Source organism: Balaenoptera borealis (genome assembly GCF_965194805.1).
Source record: "Balaenoptera borealis genome assembly, chromosome: 12".
NCBI lineage: Eukaryota > Metazoa > Chordata > Mammalia > Artiodactyla > Balaenopteridae > Balaenoptera > Balaenoptera borealis.
Window position 1 is genome coordinate 12,363,949 of NC_138869.1, and position 18,322 is coordinate 12,382,270.

General features: G+C 46.4%; 2 protein-coding genes across 4 annotated transcripts in view; one reads left to right on the forward strand and one right to left on the reverse strand.

Annotated features, from left to right (window-relative positions):
- Window positions 1–13,675, reverse strand: part of LMCD1 (LIM and cysteine rich domains 1) — a 69,021-nt gene extending 55,346 nt beyond the window's left edge. The window contains exon 1 of one of the 3 annotated variants that reach the window (XM_082347545.1): window positions 13,322–13,675. In XM_082347545.1, the coding sequence (XP_082203671.1) occupies window positions 13,322–13,363 (42 nt within the window). In that variant the 5' untranslated portion in view covers window positions 13,364–13,675. The remainder of the gene's footprint in view (window positions 1–13,321) is intronic. The other 2 variants (XM_082347546.1, XM_082347543.1) reach the window with 2 other exon arrangements.
- The window catches only part of SSUH2 (ssu-2 homolog), a 255,927-nt gene that overhangs the window by 121,380 nt on the left and 116,225 nt on the right, over window positions 1–18,322 (forward strand). Inside the window, exon 14 of the transcript XR_014232680.1 lies at window positions 13,248–13,295. The gene's annotated coding sequence lies outside the window, so the exon portion shown is untranslated. The remainder of the gene's footprint in view (window positions 1–13,247; window positions 13,296–18,322) is intronic.

Sequence of the window (18,322 nt, forward strand, 5' to 3'; positions counted from 1 at the left end):
TGAGCCCTTACTGTATGCCAGCCTTTCCGGGGTGACACAAAGGAGAATTAAGGCATGATCCCTGCCCTCAAGGAGCTTACTCATGGAGGATGTAGGGACAAAAAAGATATTACGGGACAGGAGTTAAGCGGGTGGGACAGTGATAGCATGTGTACCAGGACCATTAGGGAAACTAAACGTCCATTCAGTAGGAGAGCAAATCCATGCTGGGAGTTCAGAGGAGAGAGAACTTTGTCTGCACTGCAGGCTTCATGGAGGAAGGCACTGAGGAATGGATGGGACTTTGGCCCATGGAGAAGAAGGCCTTTTAGTGTGCAAGTGAGGAAGAACAAGCGTTTTCAGGGAAAAAGTGACAGATCAGGTTGGGGGAAACAGAATGTTGTAGTGATGGATAAGGCTGAACAGGGCCCCATCACGTAGAAACGGTAATGCCAGACTAAAGTCACTGGAGAGATTCTAAAGTGTCCTAGTGGCAGCTCCCTGGGACAAAGCTGTCTGTTAAAGTGGTACCTCCCCGGGGCTAAAGCAAGAACTCAGCCCTCATTCTCTCTGTCCCCACATCCTTCTGCTTGAATATGCAACCCTTTCCAATTATTTGTCAAATATCATCTTGATTATTTTCTAACAGTGCTTCAAGGTAAAATTTACATGCAGTAAAAATTCAGAAATCCCAAGTATTCACTTGACTACTTTATATGTATATCCCCTGAGACCACCATCCAGATAAAGAACACTTCCTGTGCTCCAGAAAGTTCCCTCATGCCCCTTTCTAGTCAATAACAACCTCTTCTTAGCCACTATTCTGACTTCCATCACTGTAGATGGGTTATGCCTGTTTTTGAATCTCACATAAATGGAATTAGACAGTAGGTCATCTTTTGAGTGTGACTTCTTCTGTCCAACTTATTTAAGATTACCCATGGTGATGCATATATTAGTAGTTTTATTAATACTAAGTAGTTTTCTGTTGTGTAGATGTAAAATAATTTATTTATTCATTCTCCTGTTGATGAAGGTTTGAATTATTTCCAGAGTTTGGCTATTATGAATAAAACTTCTCCAACTACTCTTGTCCAAGTTTTTTGGTAGACATCTGTGCTCCTTTCTCACGGATATAGACCCTGCTGGGTCGCAGGGTAGGTGTATGTTCAATCCTATTAGAGGTTACCGAACAGTTTTCCAAAGTGGGTGTGTCATTTTACATTCTCCCTGGCAATGTATGTGAGTTTAGCTGCTCCACGTCCTTATCAACACTTGCTCTTGTCAGTGTTTAGTTTCATCATTCTGTAGGGTGTATAATGCTATCTCATTGTGCCTTTAATTTGTATTTCTCTGATGAGTAATGAGGTTGAGCACCTTTTCCTACGCTTATTAGCCATTTAGACATCTTTTTTGTGTGACATGCCTATTGAAGTCTTCACCTATTAAAAAAATGGATTGCTTTTTCAAAATGATTGATTTATAGAGGTTATTTATCTATTTTGGGTTACAATCCTTTGTCAGATATAGGTACTATGAATATTTTCTCTCTCTGGGTTGTCTTTCGATTTCTTAGTGGTATCTTTTAATGAAATCGAGTTAATTTTGATGACCAGCTTTCATATTTATTTACTGAGCATTCCCTCCAGATGCAAGAGTCATAAGGATATAAAAGTTAGACTACTTTCTTACTGTTCTAGCATTCCATATAGTAATAAGCTATGACAACTTTGCAAATCATCTTTAAAAGCTTTTCAGAAAGATATTACCCTATTTACCAAGGTGTTCTTCTTTACCTTCATAGCTGCCCTGATTTCCTATTACCCGCCCCACCCCCCTTACTTTTGATCAATCAGGTACTTTGCATGTGGAACAGTGCTGATTTTTCATGAGTGTTTATGATATGGGTTTGGAGTTCTTCCCTTAGTGATTTAAAATGTCCTGTTTCCTCTCACTTGACATGTCTTTCCACTTAAAAAACAAGAACTCTCTTCCAAGGAACAGGATAGTTTGGTGGCACAGAAGTCGCCTTCCCTATTGGGTGAGGATGGAAGTACCTACCTGGAGGAGGTGACACACGTCCCAAAACTGATGCCAAAACAAAAAGTGGGGTCTGTCTTTGTGCCATGTCACTCAGTTAAAAGCATATTCTAGGCCTCCCAGCACGTAGGAAGTAACCCAGGAAATAGATGCTGTGACCTCAGTCTTGACCAATGTGTAGGACTTGGTCGGTGAACCAGAATCAGAATGTTAGAAAAACGTGGCCATTGCATCCTTGAACTAAGGAACTGAGGAAACAGAGAGGACCAATGGGGAGTGGCGGGAAGTTGCAGAGAGAGAGATTTTAGCTCAAAATAAGAAAGAGCTGTCTAATAATTAAAGGGGTTCAAAAAACCAGATCTCTTGACGAGGTTTCAGTGCTTGTCAGTGGTTCTTACAGCATCTGGCCCCCTGGTTCATCTCCCATTTAAGGTTTTGGATAGGCTACTTGGACAAAATAGTTTTTAAGTCTTTCTGAACCTGAGATGCTACGACACCCTGAACTCTAATCCTAGCTCTTCTACTAATTACCTCTGTGACCTTGAGCACATCACCTAACCTGCTGGATCTCTCTCCTTGTTTGTTAACAAGGAAGTTGACCCAGGGAACCTGTAAGGCCCGTTCTACCTCCTAAAAATTAATTCTAATTGCTGAAATATACAGTATAATAATTATTCAAATAAGGATATGATGATTTCCCTCGTGATGGTCTCAGCCCTGGGCTGGGTCCAAGGAAAGGTACAGGGTGGTGACAAGAGCCGTTCTAATTAGCGTGAATCTTAGTATAAGGTGTGTTTTCTCCACAGGCTGTTTGGGCCTGTTGGCTGTGAATGAGGACAGACTTGAGGAAACACAACTTTTCCATCAAACCTCACCTCTGTGTCAGATCCTTGCAAACACAGGGATGGTCCCCAGAATTTTATTTTCCAGATAATTGGCAGGGAATCGTCTGGGATTTTTATCCCCTCTCTGTGTAACGTACCACAAGCAACTGAAAAAATCAACTGACAACAATCATCCCAGTGGCATTTTGATATCCAAACCATATGGTTTTCATTTTGAGGCATCACCTGCTCAAAAACATGGCAAGAAGAGACCCACAGTCTCAGACCAAGTCAGAAATCTGAAGAACGGTGCAAAAGGAATTGTTTTGATGCAAGAGTCTGGATCTCATTACTCAAGTCTCCATATTTCAAAAGGCTGATTTTCCTCCTCACAGTTTATCAAGGAATCCTCTGTAGGATTTCTTTTCCTCTAATTACCATTTAAATGACTTGAGAATTGGGAGGTGAATAAAACTTGGGGTGGACACACCATCCTATGGTCCTCTGAATTGTGTTTTCACATTCTGCTCACAAGGACAGCGTGCTGAATTTTGCAGAGGGTGTGTGTGTGTGTGTCTGTCTGTCTGTGTCTCTGTGTGTTCCTTTCTTTCCATATATGTTGCATATCCTCAGTTAACTGTTTTTTTTTTCCTTTGATCACAACACAAATCTACATCTTCCTGCAAAAATTCAAACTGACTGGGGGTGAGCTTGCTGGAACTCCTTTGCTGAGCTTAGGAGTTTTAAGCATGCCAGCTGGCAGGCTCTGCTATCCTATCACCCCCAAGGGTTTTGGTTGAGAGGCGAGAGGAACAAGTTCTCATACGAGAAACTTACAAGACATGCCTGATGGATGGATGGATACGTAGGAATGTATTTCTCCGTAGTTCAAGATGGATGATATTCCCCAAATTAGAAGTCAGATCAGATGGAGAATATGCGTCTCAGACTTGGAACGCATAAAACTGGCCTGTGACCCGATCCTAATACTCATTCATCCTTGTCTTTCAACACTCAGCTCAGATGCCGTCTCCTCGGTAAGCTTTCCCTGACCTCCCCAGGTGAGGTTAAGTACTTCCTCTTCTGATCTCCCTCACTCCCTCGATTGTACCTCTGATCAAGGCCTTTGGCACTGCTTTGGTTCTCTTCTGGCCAAACTGGCTGTTCTGTCTCTCAAACCATCAGCCTCTGGGATTTCTTTCCTTTTTACTTCTCCGCTTCCCAGCTCAGTCCCTGGCTTATAATAATTACATGGAATATGTGTTTGCACAGAATAAATTCTTAAAGTCAGCCAAATCAGAGGTGGGTAATAAGTGTCATCAAAATAATGTTTTCATTCTCTTTACCATTTCACTCTTATTGGCTCTTTCAGTAGTGATGATAATTCTTGTGTAACACACATTCATTAGTTGTCAAATACTGTGTTAAGAACTTAAGAGATTATTGTTGTGACGACAATTTTTAGGCCCACTTTATAGATGAAGAAACTGAGGCTCAGAGGTAATGTGATTTCTCCAAATAGGAAACACGTGGCAGAGCTGGGATTTGAACCCAGTTTGTCCATTCTAAGGACCTCAGATCTCAATCCACTATGGTTGTGTGTGTGCATGTGCGTTTATATATGCATACATGTGTATATTTGTGCACGTGTGTGTGTAGAATACTGTTAAAGCTTTATGTTGACAGAAGTCTTAATCTATTTGAGCCCTTTTGACTGTCTGATATGGAAGTGTCCCTTCTCTGAACCATGTTTTAAATGCACAAATTAAAATATGTAGGATTACAAAGGAAATGATTACTGAAATAATATCAATATATAAAAACAAATCTGTAATTTAGTAACATACGGGCCTTTGTTAAATTAATTAACAAGACCAACCGTGGATTTAATTACTGTTATTTCAGAATAAGGACAAGCATGAGCGGTATGGCCGGCATTTCTCTTGGCTGTAATAGGATTATGAAAACATCAGATTTCCATCGGTATGAAGGGAACGGGGCCTATTTCCAGTTTTCATTTTCTAACTTAAATGTCATATACAAAAAAAAAAAAAAAAATGGCACAGGGGATGCTAAACTGCCAGGGCTTTTGTCTTCATTTATAATGGAAGGAAATGCTATATTTCAGTTAGAGGTTGGGTATATAAGGATGCAATAGTTTTCTTAATTTACGTCCCTCAATTCTATCCACAGATCCCGGGTTAAAAACCTCTCCTCTATCTACTAACAAGATTAAAAACAAAATCTCCCTCCCAGACTTCCTCTAAAATAAGCCTCAAATGCTGACCCCTCCCCCCATCAGAGCCAGCCCCCTTAACAAGGACACTGGTGGCCACAGGGCCAAAGCTGGGGTGGGGAGCACAGGTGTGCCTTGGCAGGTGGGTGGCTGTCCTCCAGGATGAGGGCAGGGCTGGGCTGCACATTCCCTCCACCTCTTCCAGCCAGAGGATTAGCCAGGTCAGTCACCTTGGTGGGCAGCCTCGTGAATTGGTACGTGGAAATGCCTCTTAGTCATATAGCCCAAATAGACGCTACCTTCTTAAGGCAGGTTTCTTATGGGGCATTAGTCAGCCCAGAGCTCTCACCCCATGCTCCTGCCCTTTGGTGCCTCTGACACCAGCACCAAGAAGGACAGAGCCTGGGGTATTGAGCTGCCTGAGGACATGGGCTGAGCACAGACAACTGGTCTACCACCAGTTGCGAGGGGGCTGACGGGGCCGCTGCTTACCGGTGGTACGTGAGAGCTGCCAGTAGCCCCCTTGCCTCAGACTTCTCTTCACTCAATGCCTTGTTTAAAATGCAACAGCTGAGGGCAGAATTGTCATACTTATTTCACTGTTACACTGTAGAGATGACTGAGGTTGGGAGTGGCTCAGATGTGTGCAGTGCTGAAATCTGAGGGTAGACAGCAAAAGAGGAGGAAGAGGGGTGTGTGTGTGTGTGTGTGTGTGTGTGTGTGTGTGTGTGTGTGTTTGTGATGGGGGAGGTCAAGGAACACACAGAGTGAAAGAACACTGCCATTATTTGGTTCTTCTCTTACCGTCATGTAAAACACATTGCACTGGACTCAAGTTTACATGGCAGGAACCAAAGCTTTCTTATTCATTGCCTTGTACTGAGCGCCCAGCACATAATAGGTACTAAATAAATATCTGCTAAACGAAGAAATGGGTGACTATTACCCTGTCTTATAAGCAAAACATCCGAGGCCTTGGCGAGGGTAAGTGCGTAGGTCAGATCACCCAGCTGGGGCCAACGAGTGGTCTCGGCAAAGGGGAGGGCTGCTTTTTGGAAGTGTGGCAACCACACACCCAAGGCAAATTGTTGCCATTGTCATGATTTTTGCAGATGATGTGACCAGAGTCTATTTATGGCCAGGTCTAAGTTTAGCTACAAAGAGAAGGTCCTGCAGTCTGATACCTTAGAAGCCACCTGTGACGTCAGTAAGCTGAACTTGGTCTTCCACGTTCTAGCACTTAACGACCTATGGGATTGCTGCGCTGGGCTGATGAGAGGGCATACCAGTAATAGCAGGAGGCAATAGTATTTTCAGAACGTACTATGCATCCGGACACGTTACCTGCTTTCTCTCATTAGACTCCTTAAATATAGCACTATTATTAATTCCCTTTCTCAAATGAGGAACTAGAGGTCCAGAGAGGATAAGCAACTTGGTTGCAGACCTAGAAAATGTCAGAACTACGTGTCACATCTAGATCTCCCTACTTGCAAAGGCTGCATGTTTAGCCACTTCTCAAAATGGCCTCTGAACCATGTGGCCAAAGCTACGTTCACAGCCAAAATGTTCACCTGACCTTCTGAGCTTTGAAGGTATGAGGGTGACAGGAAATCAGGGTACCATGGCCATGGAAGTGACGGAAGAGAGAAGATACCCTTTTCTCCTTCATTCTTAAAAGATGCTGTGAGTCAGTGCATCTCTGCTATGTCACATGTAAATTTTGGATGTGACATTTTCCCCCCATGTCCCATCTGCCACATGAAGGGATTGACCAAGCAGATCACTAGATTTGTCTCAGCTCTTTTCTATAATGATTCCTTCACATTTTCTCCAAAGATTAATTTTAAGGACCCCATGTTTTAAAATAGGAGGAGGAAAAAAAAATCAGTCCATACACATATCATGTGGATTTGAAACAGCCGCCATGGGCTGGACCGTGGCACTAACTTTGTCCTTCAAAAGAGTGACTTGCCAAATACAGCCCTTGGTTTCTTCTCCCTCGGCAATCTTATTTCCTTTTAAAGCATGTCCTGGTGGGGGCTTGGGCTGTTTTGCTTGGTCCTGATTCCTGTGTTATTGGGTAGACCGTGAGTCAGGCTGACCAGGCATGTAGAGATACACATTCCAGAGGCCAAGCTTATCCCCAGGATAGAATTTCCTGGAAGCTCTGGAACTTGGATCTCTAGGATTTTTTTTTTTTTTTTTTTGTCACGTATCATTGCTTCTTCAGTAATTTCTGGATAATATTGTATGATTCTTTGGATTGTCTCTCCACCAGCCTTCTCTCTAGACAGTTCTGTCAGACTTCTAGAAACCCAGGAAGGGAGAAATCTAGAAAGTCCTTCTTCTCTACCTGGGAAATAGCTTTGACTTGGTGTGGGTGACGGTATACACCTGGTCGTGGCCAAGAACTATCAGAGAGGCACAGATGCCTGGTAACCTCTGGCAAATGCTGGGCCATTCCTGAATCACACTATCAGTGTGTAGGAAGGCCTTGATCTCTGTGTGAAGCCTGTAGTAATAATCCTAGTCCTTCACCACCAGATTTCTGCTTCTGGTGAAAGCCTTCTGGTTTCTTCCTGTAGTGGAAAGAGCTTCAGTTTTGGAATCAGAGAAGACCGGGTATGAGTTCTTAACTTGTCATCATATGATCTTAGGCAAGTCATTTAAACTCTTAGCGTTAATTGACTCATGTGTAAAAAGGATATTAATATTTTTGCACAGTAGTCCTAAAGGCGAAGAGAGATAGGATGTGAGAAAACATCAAGCATCCTGAGTGTACTCAAAAGACATCTTTCCTTCCTTTCTTGTGCCTTTCCCCCAAACTTGTCCATCCTAACAGAGAACAGATGAGTCTTCCTGCAGATCCTTAGGGGACAAGAGTCCAAATGGATGATGAAAGTAAGACCAGCACATCCTTTCTGAGAAAACATGTAAACACTTCTCATATAAAAGAGCAGACAGTGAGCAACTGGATTTCCACATCAAATATTTAGGCTTAGATACCAAATAAGAGTTTCCGCCACTAAAAGAGTCTTGGTCCACATAGGAGACCTGACTTCTTGTTTCACTCTTTCTAGAAGAGCTATCTAGACAGCATTTCTGGAGCATCTGCAGATCTGTGCCACGGATACGTGCTCAGCTCCCAGAATGGGTTCAGGATAGCCCCAGTGTTGCATGTGAAGTTAAGGAAATGGTTCAATCTTGAGGGTCTCCTGTACAAGTGGCTGGTGACCCTGCACCTGGTGAAGTCACGGCAGCTGCCAGCCACATCCTCTTCCTACTAGCCAATGAAAGGGAAGAGGGGGAGATTTCCAGACAAAGGCACTTAGAGAGCAGCAGCTGTCTCTTCTTTCTGGAGGTCCCGAAAAGCTGTTCCCCAATTCTGCTTTCAGCGGAACTGAGTTTTAGTCCTGTTTTCCCATAATCATTTGTGATTTGGGAGACAGTGTGGTATCCAGGAAAGGTCAGTGGACTGCAGGGGGAACGGAGTCCAGTTCTCATTCAAGGTCGGCCACTTCCTAGGAAAAGTGACCTATCCAAAGTCACTGGTAAGTGCTTGCAGTTACTGTAATGACTTGACCCCCACCCCAGCCAGAAAACTCTTCTTATGATACATATTTCAATGGTGTCGGATGATGAACACTGGGGAGATAAGAACCCCCAGGGTCTGTGCTTCTCAGGACAGATTTCCACTTTATTATACAGACACTATTTTGAATGTGCAAGTTGGAAGGAAAGATTCTCCTTGCCAAAGTCAAATGGAATACCTCTTGTGGAGCCCAGTTGACCCTAGTGGGTGGGTTACAGGAGGAACTATTCCCTGACTTCTCTGCTCCTGACTTACCCTCACCGGAAGTAGCAGGAGCAGGGGTGGGAAAGGAAGATGCACATGTGAGTCTGTGCACCTGTCCCTCCTTCCTGGTCCCCAGGCCTTTGCTGAATCTAGCCCATTCTTTTTCTCCCTCGTCACCTTTAGTCAGTTAACATGGAGAGAAGATCAAACTTCGGGAAGCTCCGTAGGGGATACCACGGGATCCAGAGGGGAATACCAAAGTCATTTTTCCCCTGTCCTGCCTGTAGAACTGTTGGTAAGCCCTGGGCTGGGAGAAGGCCTTGGAGCTGAGATGGCTTAGAATAAAGCCGAGAGATGATCTGCGAGGTACCTTTCCCTGCCTTCCACCACCTCAGGGGGTGGGTGCATTGGTGAAAGTCAACTGTCACCCGCAACCCCATATATTCGGACGTGTCTGCACAACGTGACAAGCATCTGCAAGTTACAAGTGGTGGCTTCAGCATCTGTTTGGGGAGATCTTTAAGAAGGACTTGGATAATTTCTTTCTTTCTTTCCTTCTTTCTTTCTCTCTCTCTCTCTTTCTTTCTTTCTCTTACTTTTTTTTTTTTTTAAATATGGCTCTCTTTGGGCCAAGTTGCTTATACACCTATGGGCACGTATCCAATGGCTTGGCTATTAAAGTCTTTAAGTGACAGCTTAATATATTTCTAAGATGGAGGGAGCCAAGGCCAATTCTCGAGGAGCCGTGTTGATGTTGGATCGGCTCGCCCAGGCAGCGTGCCAGCAGTTTTGCACGCGGCAGGAACTGGAGGTGAAGGCAGGAAGGGCTGAGTACAGAGGGGAGGGCAGAGCTGGAGGGACAGGAAAGCCAGGAGGGGCGTGATGTGGAGGAGAGTGGAGGGAGACGCCCAGCTGAACCTGGCAATGCACTAGGACGAACCATTCTTTCACGCTCCTCCGACGTGGTGCCGAGGGGTGAGAAATAGAACCCTCCGGAGCCGGTCCACTGGCAGACTCACAGTCAGCAGTGAACATGCCCTCTGATCTTTTTGTTCTAGTCTTTTCCAAACTCCTGCAAATGGCTCTTTGGCAGCCAAGGGGCCTGTATTCTTACGGAGCCTAATGGGTCCTGGCCCATCTTCTTAGCAATCTCAGAGAAGGGGCTTGACCTCTCTGGGTCTCAGTTTCCTAATCTCTAAAGTGAAAAGAGCTCCGTGTCTGCTTCCAGGCCTACCATTCCAGCACTCCAGAGTGAAATGCTCAGTGACTGATGGTCTCTGTTGTGTAAGCAGATTTTGTATCTGTTGGGCTAGAATGAAGACAGGGTCATCGGGCATCGTTCTAGGTTATCAAGGCTGAGCAGCTGGCTTTCGCTCAGCCGAATGAAAATCAGTTACTCGTCAGATGGGCCAGTCAGCTGAAGAAAGAAAAGCACGTCCTTCATGCACCAAAAGACTCAGCAATCACACACCCACTGAAATACACAACCACCACTGACAATAACAATGGCTAAAACTATTTGCGCTCATGTGCTGAGCCCTTTGTATGCATCAGCTCATTTCATGACCACGGACGGACCCCTTGGGAGGGAGATGCTTTTAGTGTCTCCCAATTTTCAGCTGAGGACGCAGACTCAGAAGTTTATCAGCTTGCCCAAGAGCACACAGCTAGTAAGTGGTGGAGCTGGGATTTGAACCCAGATCTGGTTACAAGCATACTAACCGCTTACTAAACAAGAGAAGAACACATCCACAGTGGTGGTTGATTCCACCAAGAGAAATGGCGTTTGGCCTTCCAGGCTTTTTGTTACCAGGGCATGGTGGCTAGTTCCTGATTCTCAGGGAAACTCTCCATGCTAGGAAACCTCTTTCCCAGTTGAAAAACAGATCGTGACTCAGGAGCCGCCAATGGGAGCATTCGACTCAGCACAGATGAGAGGACATAGGGAACTATTTCTACGCCCTGCCACGAACTATGGATGTGACCCACGGCCAGTCCCCCTGTCTGCCCGGAATTGGGTAGATGGTCTCAAAGGCTACTCCAGGTTTGGGATTGTATGTTCTCTCTCTTGAAGACTTTTTTCTGACTTTCCACCTGCTAGAGATTCCCTGCAGTGCCCATCCCTTTGGGGGCAGGGCAGTGGAGTCAGCTTGTAGGCCCTTTGAAATCATTTCTCATTTTGTAAATAGGTCCCTTGAAGCTCTAAGGGTCCATGAAATTGTTTCAAAATGCCGAAGTGTGATTATGCCTCCTGAAGCCAAATGTTAGAAAACCCCCCACTGTTGCAGATTTTAAAAGTAAATTATGCAATAAAAGTTTTGCAGCATGCTGTTGATGTGACCCAGTGTTTAATCACCGCTGCACAGCTCAGCAAGTACAAGCTTACGCAAAAGCAAGTGGAGCTCTCCCCCCATTCCCTTCCCTTCCCTTGACTTTCTGAGTGGATGACATGGGTTAATCAACCAAGTGGTGATCCTCCTCCACTGTCACAGTCCCAAAGGGTAAAAAATATCCACCCTTTCATCTCTACCCACCACATTCTTTCGCTAAGCCTGTAATTGGATCTAAATGGAAAATAAACGCTTTGCAGGCCAAGGAAGTTGGCACTAGAGGGGGACAGGTAGGAGACTGTGTTCCACCTCTAATCCGGATAATCACACTCTCCCATGCAAAGGAAAATAAAAGCAAGCCTTCCTCCGAGCGGTGGCCGGGGCCGGTGCTGAGGAGGGGTGTGTTCCGTGTATCCTGTTTCCCTTCACCCGTTAGCCGTCCACTAGCTTGTAGTAAAACCACCCCGAACCGTCTGATCTTCCAGTGGACAGGGAGACGCTGCCCCTTTAGCTCTGAACTCTTTTAACTCGGCTGAATTTGGGGAGGCAGTTCAGACACACAGATATCCCGGTTGCCGCCACAGGTTAGAAAACAATAACGCACAAACCGTACTGTCCGAGAACACCATGGTCTTGGCCCGTTCACGTGTAGTTGACTGAGTCCTGCTGTGCGTGGCGTGCTGCGTGAGGACAGGGATGAGCGAGAAAGGTTTGTCCTCAAGGAGTTTAGAAAGGTGGGTAGAGAAGCGAGAGCAGTGTGTGCCTGACTCACTAGTGGGTAGAAATTACCGGGTATCTTACCAAGGTCTAACATGCTGTGAGAATTCCAAAGGAGGAGAGATGACTGGATTCTGCAGATAGTCTGGCAAATGCAGTGGGGGCAGGTACATTCCAGAGAGATGCCCTGATGAAGTCTGCCCTGGTGCACACATTCAGAAGGGTCTGATGCCCTCTGTGTATGCGAGTCTGGGGCAGACCAGCCATGCAGTGGCGTAGCTGTAAATCAGATGCGTGAATCCTGCACCTCTAAGTGGCTGGCTTGCATTTTGATTCTGACATAGTTTTTTTTTTTTTTTTTCCCCTCTCATTCTACCCCTGCACACCACCCCCCCCACGCCTCTGGTAATGGCAGATGTCTAAAGAGGACTTTGCCCTGCAAGACCAAGTTCTCTTTGGGAGATGACCCTACAGGGTACCATCGCTGTTACTGCTTCTGTGAGGGACGTGGGACCTATCATCCCCCCATGGGAAACAAGGGAACTGAGGCTCAGAAAAGGGACTTGGTCATTGTGATGCAGCTAAAAAGTGGCAGGGCTGGGGTTTCGATGCCTAAGGTTTTCCTTAGGCTCTGCTGCCTGCTGGGAGCAACTCTTTGTGACCCTGGGCCTCAGTTTCTCCACTGGTCTCGGCTTCCTTCCAGCTCACAGGTCCTCTAAGCCTCCAGCCTGTGCCCCCTCCCAACTGCCTGCAGGTACGTAACTGGCGGTGGTTGGAGCTAGGGCACAGCTGCAGGCCCCTCAGGCAGTAATTCACCCGTGACCTTCTGGGCTCCCGGCCAGCCCTTCTTGAAAGGGAAACGTGCAGACCCTGGGGACAGAAATTAGTTCCCGTGTGCTGGAATTGCTGCCACTGCCAATATCACCAACTAAAGAAACTGGTTTCTCTGTGTGTGTGTGTGTGTGTGTGTGTGTGTGTGTGTGAGTCTGAAAGACACAAAACGCTAGGATGACAGCAAAAAGGGAGATTCCTTGTGAGTAAATATAACCCCCTCCCCAAACCTTCACCTCAATCACAGGAGGGGGAAGATAGGGTCTTTTCCCCGCTACAGACCGGAGAATTACCATTTCAGAAAAAGTTTTACCTTATTTAAATTTTAATTAGCATCATCAGAGAACTAAGATCCTTGGCAAAAACTTTACACGACGACCTTTAAGAGTAAAATTTGGGGTGTGCGCCTGTTAGCTCAAACATGTATTCCCAGCTTTTCTATTTTCTGTTAAGTCTTGGAATTTAATGAATTTCCTTCTCCTTACTTCTAGGTAAGGAGGAACACAGAGGAGAGGGAAACGGGGAAAGAAAGAATCTGGGTAAGTACAGACAGATCGCAGCTCACCTTCTGAACTCCTGGGTTGAGGTCCTTGGCCACCTTTGCCATCCTCTTCTGGGGTGGACAGACAGCGCCTGGCTTCTCAGGCAGAGGCGCGAGGGCGCGCAGCGGGGACAGCGGTGGCTGAATGGCCAGGATCGCTGGCCCAGGGCGAGCTCTGCTCGCAGCCCGGCGCGGCGGGGCCCTTTAATTGGAGAGCGGGACTCCCTCTAAAACCTCGCCAGCCAATCGGCGCGGGCGCTCGCGCTTGGCCAGCCAATCCCAGCGCGCGGCTCCCCCCTCCCTTCGGTTGGTCTGGGCCCGGCCGGGAGGCTGCAGCAGAGTGAGCGCTGCCCTTACGTCAGTGCGGCCGCGGCCCCTGCCTGCCCGGGCGGCGCACATCTGTCCCTGAGCGGCAGGAATCCGTCCCCACGCCCTTCTCCTTTAAAGGACAATGGGCAGAGGGTGGGGCGGGCCGCCGGGCCCCGCGATCCATTCAGGTCAAAAGGGAGAGTGATCAAACAGGAAGGCTCGGGTATTTTTAGTGAGCTGGGTCCAAAAATAAATGCTGAGCTGTGTTCCCCTGCCCACCCTTTCTGCCTTGTCGTAGAGGGGTGGGCAGGTGGTATGCAGCAGCTTTGACTAAGCTGGCTAGCTTTTCCCAAACCTGGGCAAGTTTTCCAATCATCGGAGAGGAGGTGAGATTGCAGTGAGTTGTGATTTGTGTTCTAAACTTAATGTTTGTAAAGTATTAATCTGCCTTTTATAACTTGCTTTCGTGTCAGTCCTCCCCATTCAGGGAGGAAGAGAACACTGTCCTGATTTTATATGTGGCAGCATGTACATCTTCACTCCTGTAGTCATATTTTCTCATTGTTATCTAATAATCTCAGGTATTGCTCTTGCTACCACGATAATGATGATGATTGTCACTCCCATTTAACAGATGAGGGAATAGGATCAGAGAGGGTCACTGGGCCAAAGGTGAACTCTTCAGCAAGGCTTTAACCTGAGAGAGGGAGCGTGAGAGCTCATCTGGGGAGAAGGGACACAGGATAACAAGCCATAAACTAGGAAATTCATATTTTTTTAGATTAATTGAGTCATGCAGGTCTGGACAAGCATGATTCCATCTGTGGATTTCTCACATCCTTGGGAGGAAGTCTCTTGCAACATCTAACATCACAAGTCCTAGAAGACAAAATCGGCCAGGTCTCACTGTGTCATGCTGTCTGCCTATAAATCCACAGCTATTAAGCCAGTTCCACAGACCTGGGTTCCCAGAGCCATTTTCCCAGCCTAGACAGAGGATTAAACACAGCCCTTTTTCCCCAGACAGGAGAGTACTCTGTCATGAGGTTTTCATCCTGTAACCCACATTGGCAGTGCACCCCTGCTGGAAACCAGGGCTTGAATGGGCTAAAATAAAACCCGTTTGCAAGGAGAATGCAGGGTGGTTTCAAAGCACATCGTGTGGGACTGATTTGAGGGGACAGGGAAGCTGCAGGTCACATTCTAGGGCTTTTTCTCTTATTGGAGACGCTTTCCTTCTTAAAGCCTCCTCCAGTTTGGTTCTTAACACGTCATCATCCTCAGCGATCCCGAATCTTGACCCATGATCCCAAGCTGTGGTTCTTTTTTCACATCCCTGGAAAGGGCTTTCTATCTGTGACTCCTTTTTTCCAAGACGCGGGATGATCTTTTTCTCCTTTCATGGATTTCCACTCTGATCAGTGTTTGTCTCGCTTGCTCCCACCTGTAGCCCCGACACCTAGCCCGTGACTGATGCTCAGAACACATCTGGGGAGTGAGTGGAGGTTGCGTTCTGGCTTTGAGTCAGCAGTGAGCTGGCAAGGTGGCACTGCGAGAGACGGCTCAGTGCCACCCCTGGTCTGGTTTGTCCAAACTTCCTAGGTGGGCTGCATGATTAAACCAGGGTGTAAATTAACCGTGGCCAACGGAAGCCTGGACTGGGGGAGGTTTCCACGTGAATAGCCCTTTCAGTAGCAAATCCTAGAAACAATGGTGTTGAACTGGGATGTCCTGCCAGAAGCCTTTAGACTTCAGAGCTATGGGAACAGAAGCCAGGAGAATAACAAAGGCAAGCTTTATCCCTTGCAAACTAGGCAGAAGCCTACCCAGTGAAGTCATTTCCCACTCTCTTCCCAGCCACCCTCCCTGCCCCATTTTGAGAAATTATTGTTCCATGGAATAATTTGACTTTTATGAACGGTAACACTGTTTAGCTCCAAACAAGACAGTCTTCCCCTCTTCTTATTTTTACCCTTGGCTACAGTTTCAATTAAGGAAGCAGGTATTGTGGCTCTTTCTCAAAATATGAGTATCAGAAGCTACTGCTTGGGGACTTCCCTGGTGGCGCAGTGGTTAAGAATTTGCCTGCCAATGTAGGGGACACGGGTCCGAGCCCTGGTCCGGGAAGATCCCACATGCCACGGAGCAGCTGAGCCCCTGTGCCACAACTGCTGAGCCTGTGCTCTGGAGCCCTTGAGCCACAACTACTGAGCCCTTGAGCCACAACACTGAAGCCCGTGTGCCTAGAGCCTGTGCTCCACAACGAGAGAGGCCACTGCAGTGAGAGGCATGTGCACCACAGCAAAGAGTGGCCCCTGCTCGCCACAACTAGAGAAAGCCCGCATGCAGCAACGAAGACCCAACACAGCCAAAAATAAATAAATAAATAAATTAAAAAAAAAAAAAAAAAAAGAAGCTACTGCTTGGATGGCCTTGTTTCTCCTTTCTGGAAAAGAACCTGTCGCAGGCAGAAAGCTGCTCCCTGCTTCCTGTAGTGCTTAGTCTGTCCTCAGCTGAGGGTGCTGACTCTGGCTCTTTAAATCCTACTCTCAAGCCAAGTGTTCCAGGGGACCTATAGTCAGAGTTTTGACGGGACACCTGGACAGAGTCTTATAATCTGGACTGTTCTGGAAAATGGAGGCAGTAGGGCCCATTATGTCTCAGCCTCACTCCATCTCTGGGGTCCTTTTGCTTCTCTTTGGGAGAAAATGGGGTATCTTTTCCAGGTTGGAATAGTAAAGAGATCTGATTTCCCCCAGGTTCATTGCTTGGTGGTGCTGAGGCTTATTAGAAGCTTCATTCATCCATCAAGTAGTTTTGGGGGCACCTGCCTTAAGCCAAGCCCTGTTTTAGGTGCTGGGGACACCCAGGTAAATAAAAGAATCCTTCCCCTTCAAGAATGTCTTGGTCTGATAAATATCACTGGGGCTCTTTGATTCACAAAGCTCTTATCGTACTTGACCTTCAAGACAACCCTGGTATAATTCTAATTGTTCCATAATAATTCTGATTATATCTCTGGGACAAAATGGAGATTTGGGACAGTCAAGGGCTCCATCCAAGGTCATACTCCAGCAGGTGGCAGAGCTGAAATTCAAACTCAGGGCTTTTAGCCCCAGACTGTGTCGTCTGAGTTATCACGCTGCCTCCTATAGTGACTGTCAAGGATTGATTACAGGACAAGAGTCAGCATTCGGAGCAAGGTGATGGTGTTGTTATCCTTGTCATTGGGTTTGTCCTAAGTGGGATTTTTTGACTCTGAGTTTCATGCTCTTTTCACTGTTCATTCATGCATTCAACAAACATTGAGCTGAGAACTCTAATGTGTGAGGCCCTGAGCTGTAGATATGACATAGACTGAATAAGACCGGAAAGGTTCCTGCTCTCATACAGCTTCTATTCTGGTCGGGGGAGACTGGCATGGAACAGGTGAACAGATCATTAGATGAGGGAACTAAGAATGGCAATGAGGGCCTCAGAGGAAATAAATGGAGGAGTGAGTCACTGGATGTGTGGTCCCTTGAGATCAGGTGGTCCAGGAAGGACTGACTGAGGAGGTGATGTGTGAGATGAAACCTAAAGAGGGAGTTCGAGTCAGCATGGCGATGAGCAGAGTTGCCACAGAAAGAACATTCCAGAAGGATGGAGTCATGAGTGCTAGGACCCTAAGGTGGGCATGGGCTTGATGTGTCTGAGGGATCATAGGGTCATTATAGTTGGAGAGTAATGAGGGACAAGGAGAAGTTGTGAGGAGACCTTGTCGGGAGTGGATCACTTTGGATGCTGATAAGGAGTTTAAATTTTGTTTTTTAATTTATTTTATTTATTTATTTTTGGCTGCATTGGGTCTTCGTTGCTGCACGCGGGCTTTCTCTAGTTGCAGCGAGCAGGGGCTACTCTTCGTTGCGGTGCACGGGCTTCTCATTGTGGTGGCTTCTCTTTTTGCGGAGCACGGGCTCTAGGCGCAAGGGCTTCAGTAGTTGTGGCACGAGGGCTCAGTAGTTGTGGCTCACAGGCTCTAGAGTGCAGGCTCAGTAGTTGAGGTGCACGGGCTTAGTTGCTCCACGGCATGTGACATCCTCCCGGACCAGGGCTTGAACCCGTGTCCCCTGTGTTGGCAGGCGGATTCTTAACCACTGCACCAGCAGGGAAGTCCCAAGGAATTTAAATTTTTTTCTGAGCACAGTAGGAAACTATAGATCAGTGCTTTCCCAGTGAGATATAATGTGAGCCACATATATCATTAAAAATTTTCTAATAGCCGCATTAAAAAAGAGTTATAAAAAGGTAAACTATATTTTATTTAACCCCATATATCTGAAATGGTGTCATATCCACTTGTGAATGATGTAAAACATTATTGAGATGTTTTATATTCTTTTTTTGTGCTACATCTTTGAAACCTGGTGTGTGTTTTATACTTACAGGGCATCTCAGCTAAGGTCAGCTACTTTGCAAACGCTTAATAGCCGTGCGTGGCCAGTGGCTACCATACTGGACAGGATGTTATAGAGCTTTAAGTAGGGGAATGGCAGTATCTGATTTGCTAGTTAACTCACAGCAAGGACACCCAGGAGCTTCCAATAGAAACCCAGTTGGTAACTAACAACCCCTGATTATCAGAGCCTGAGGCTGAGGGGCTGGGAACCCATAACTCAGTTTCTGGCCTCGTATGTGTGTTTCAAGCATTGAGCTGGGAGGGAAAAGTGATTTCCT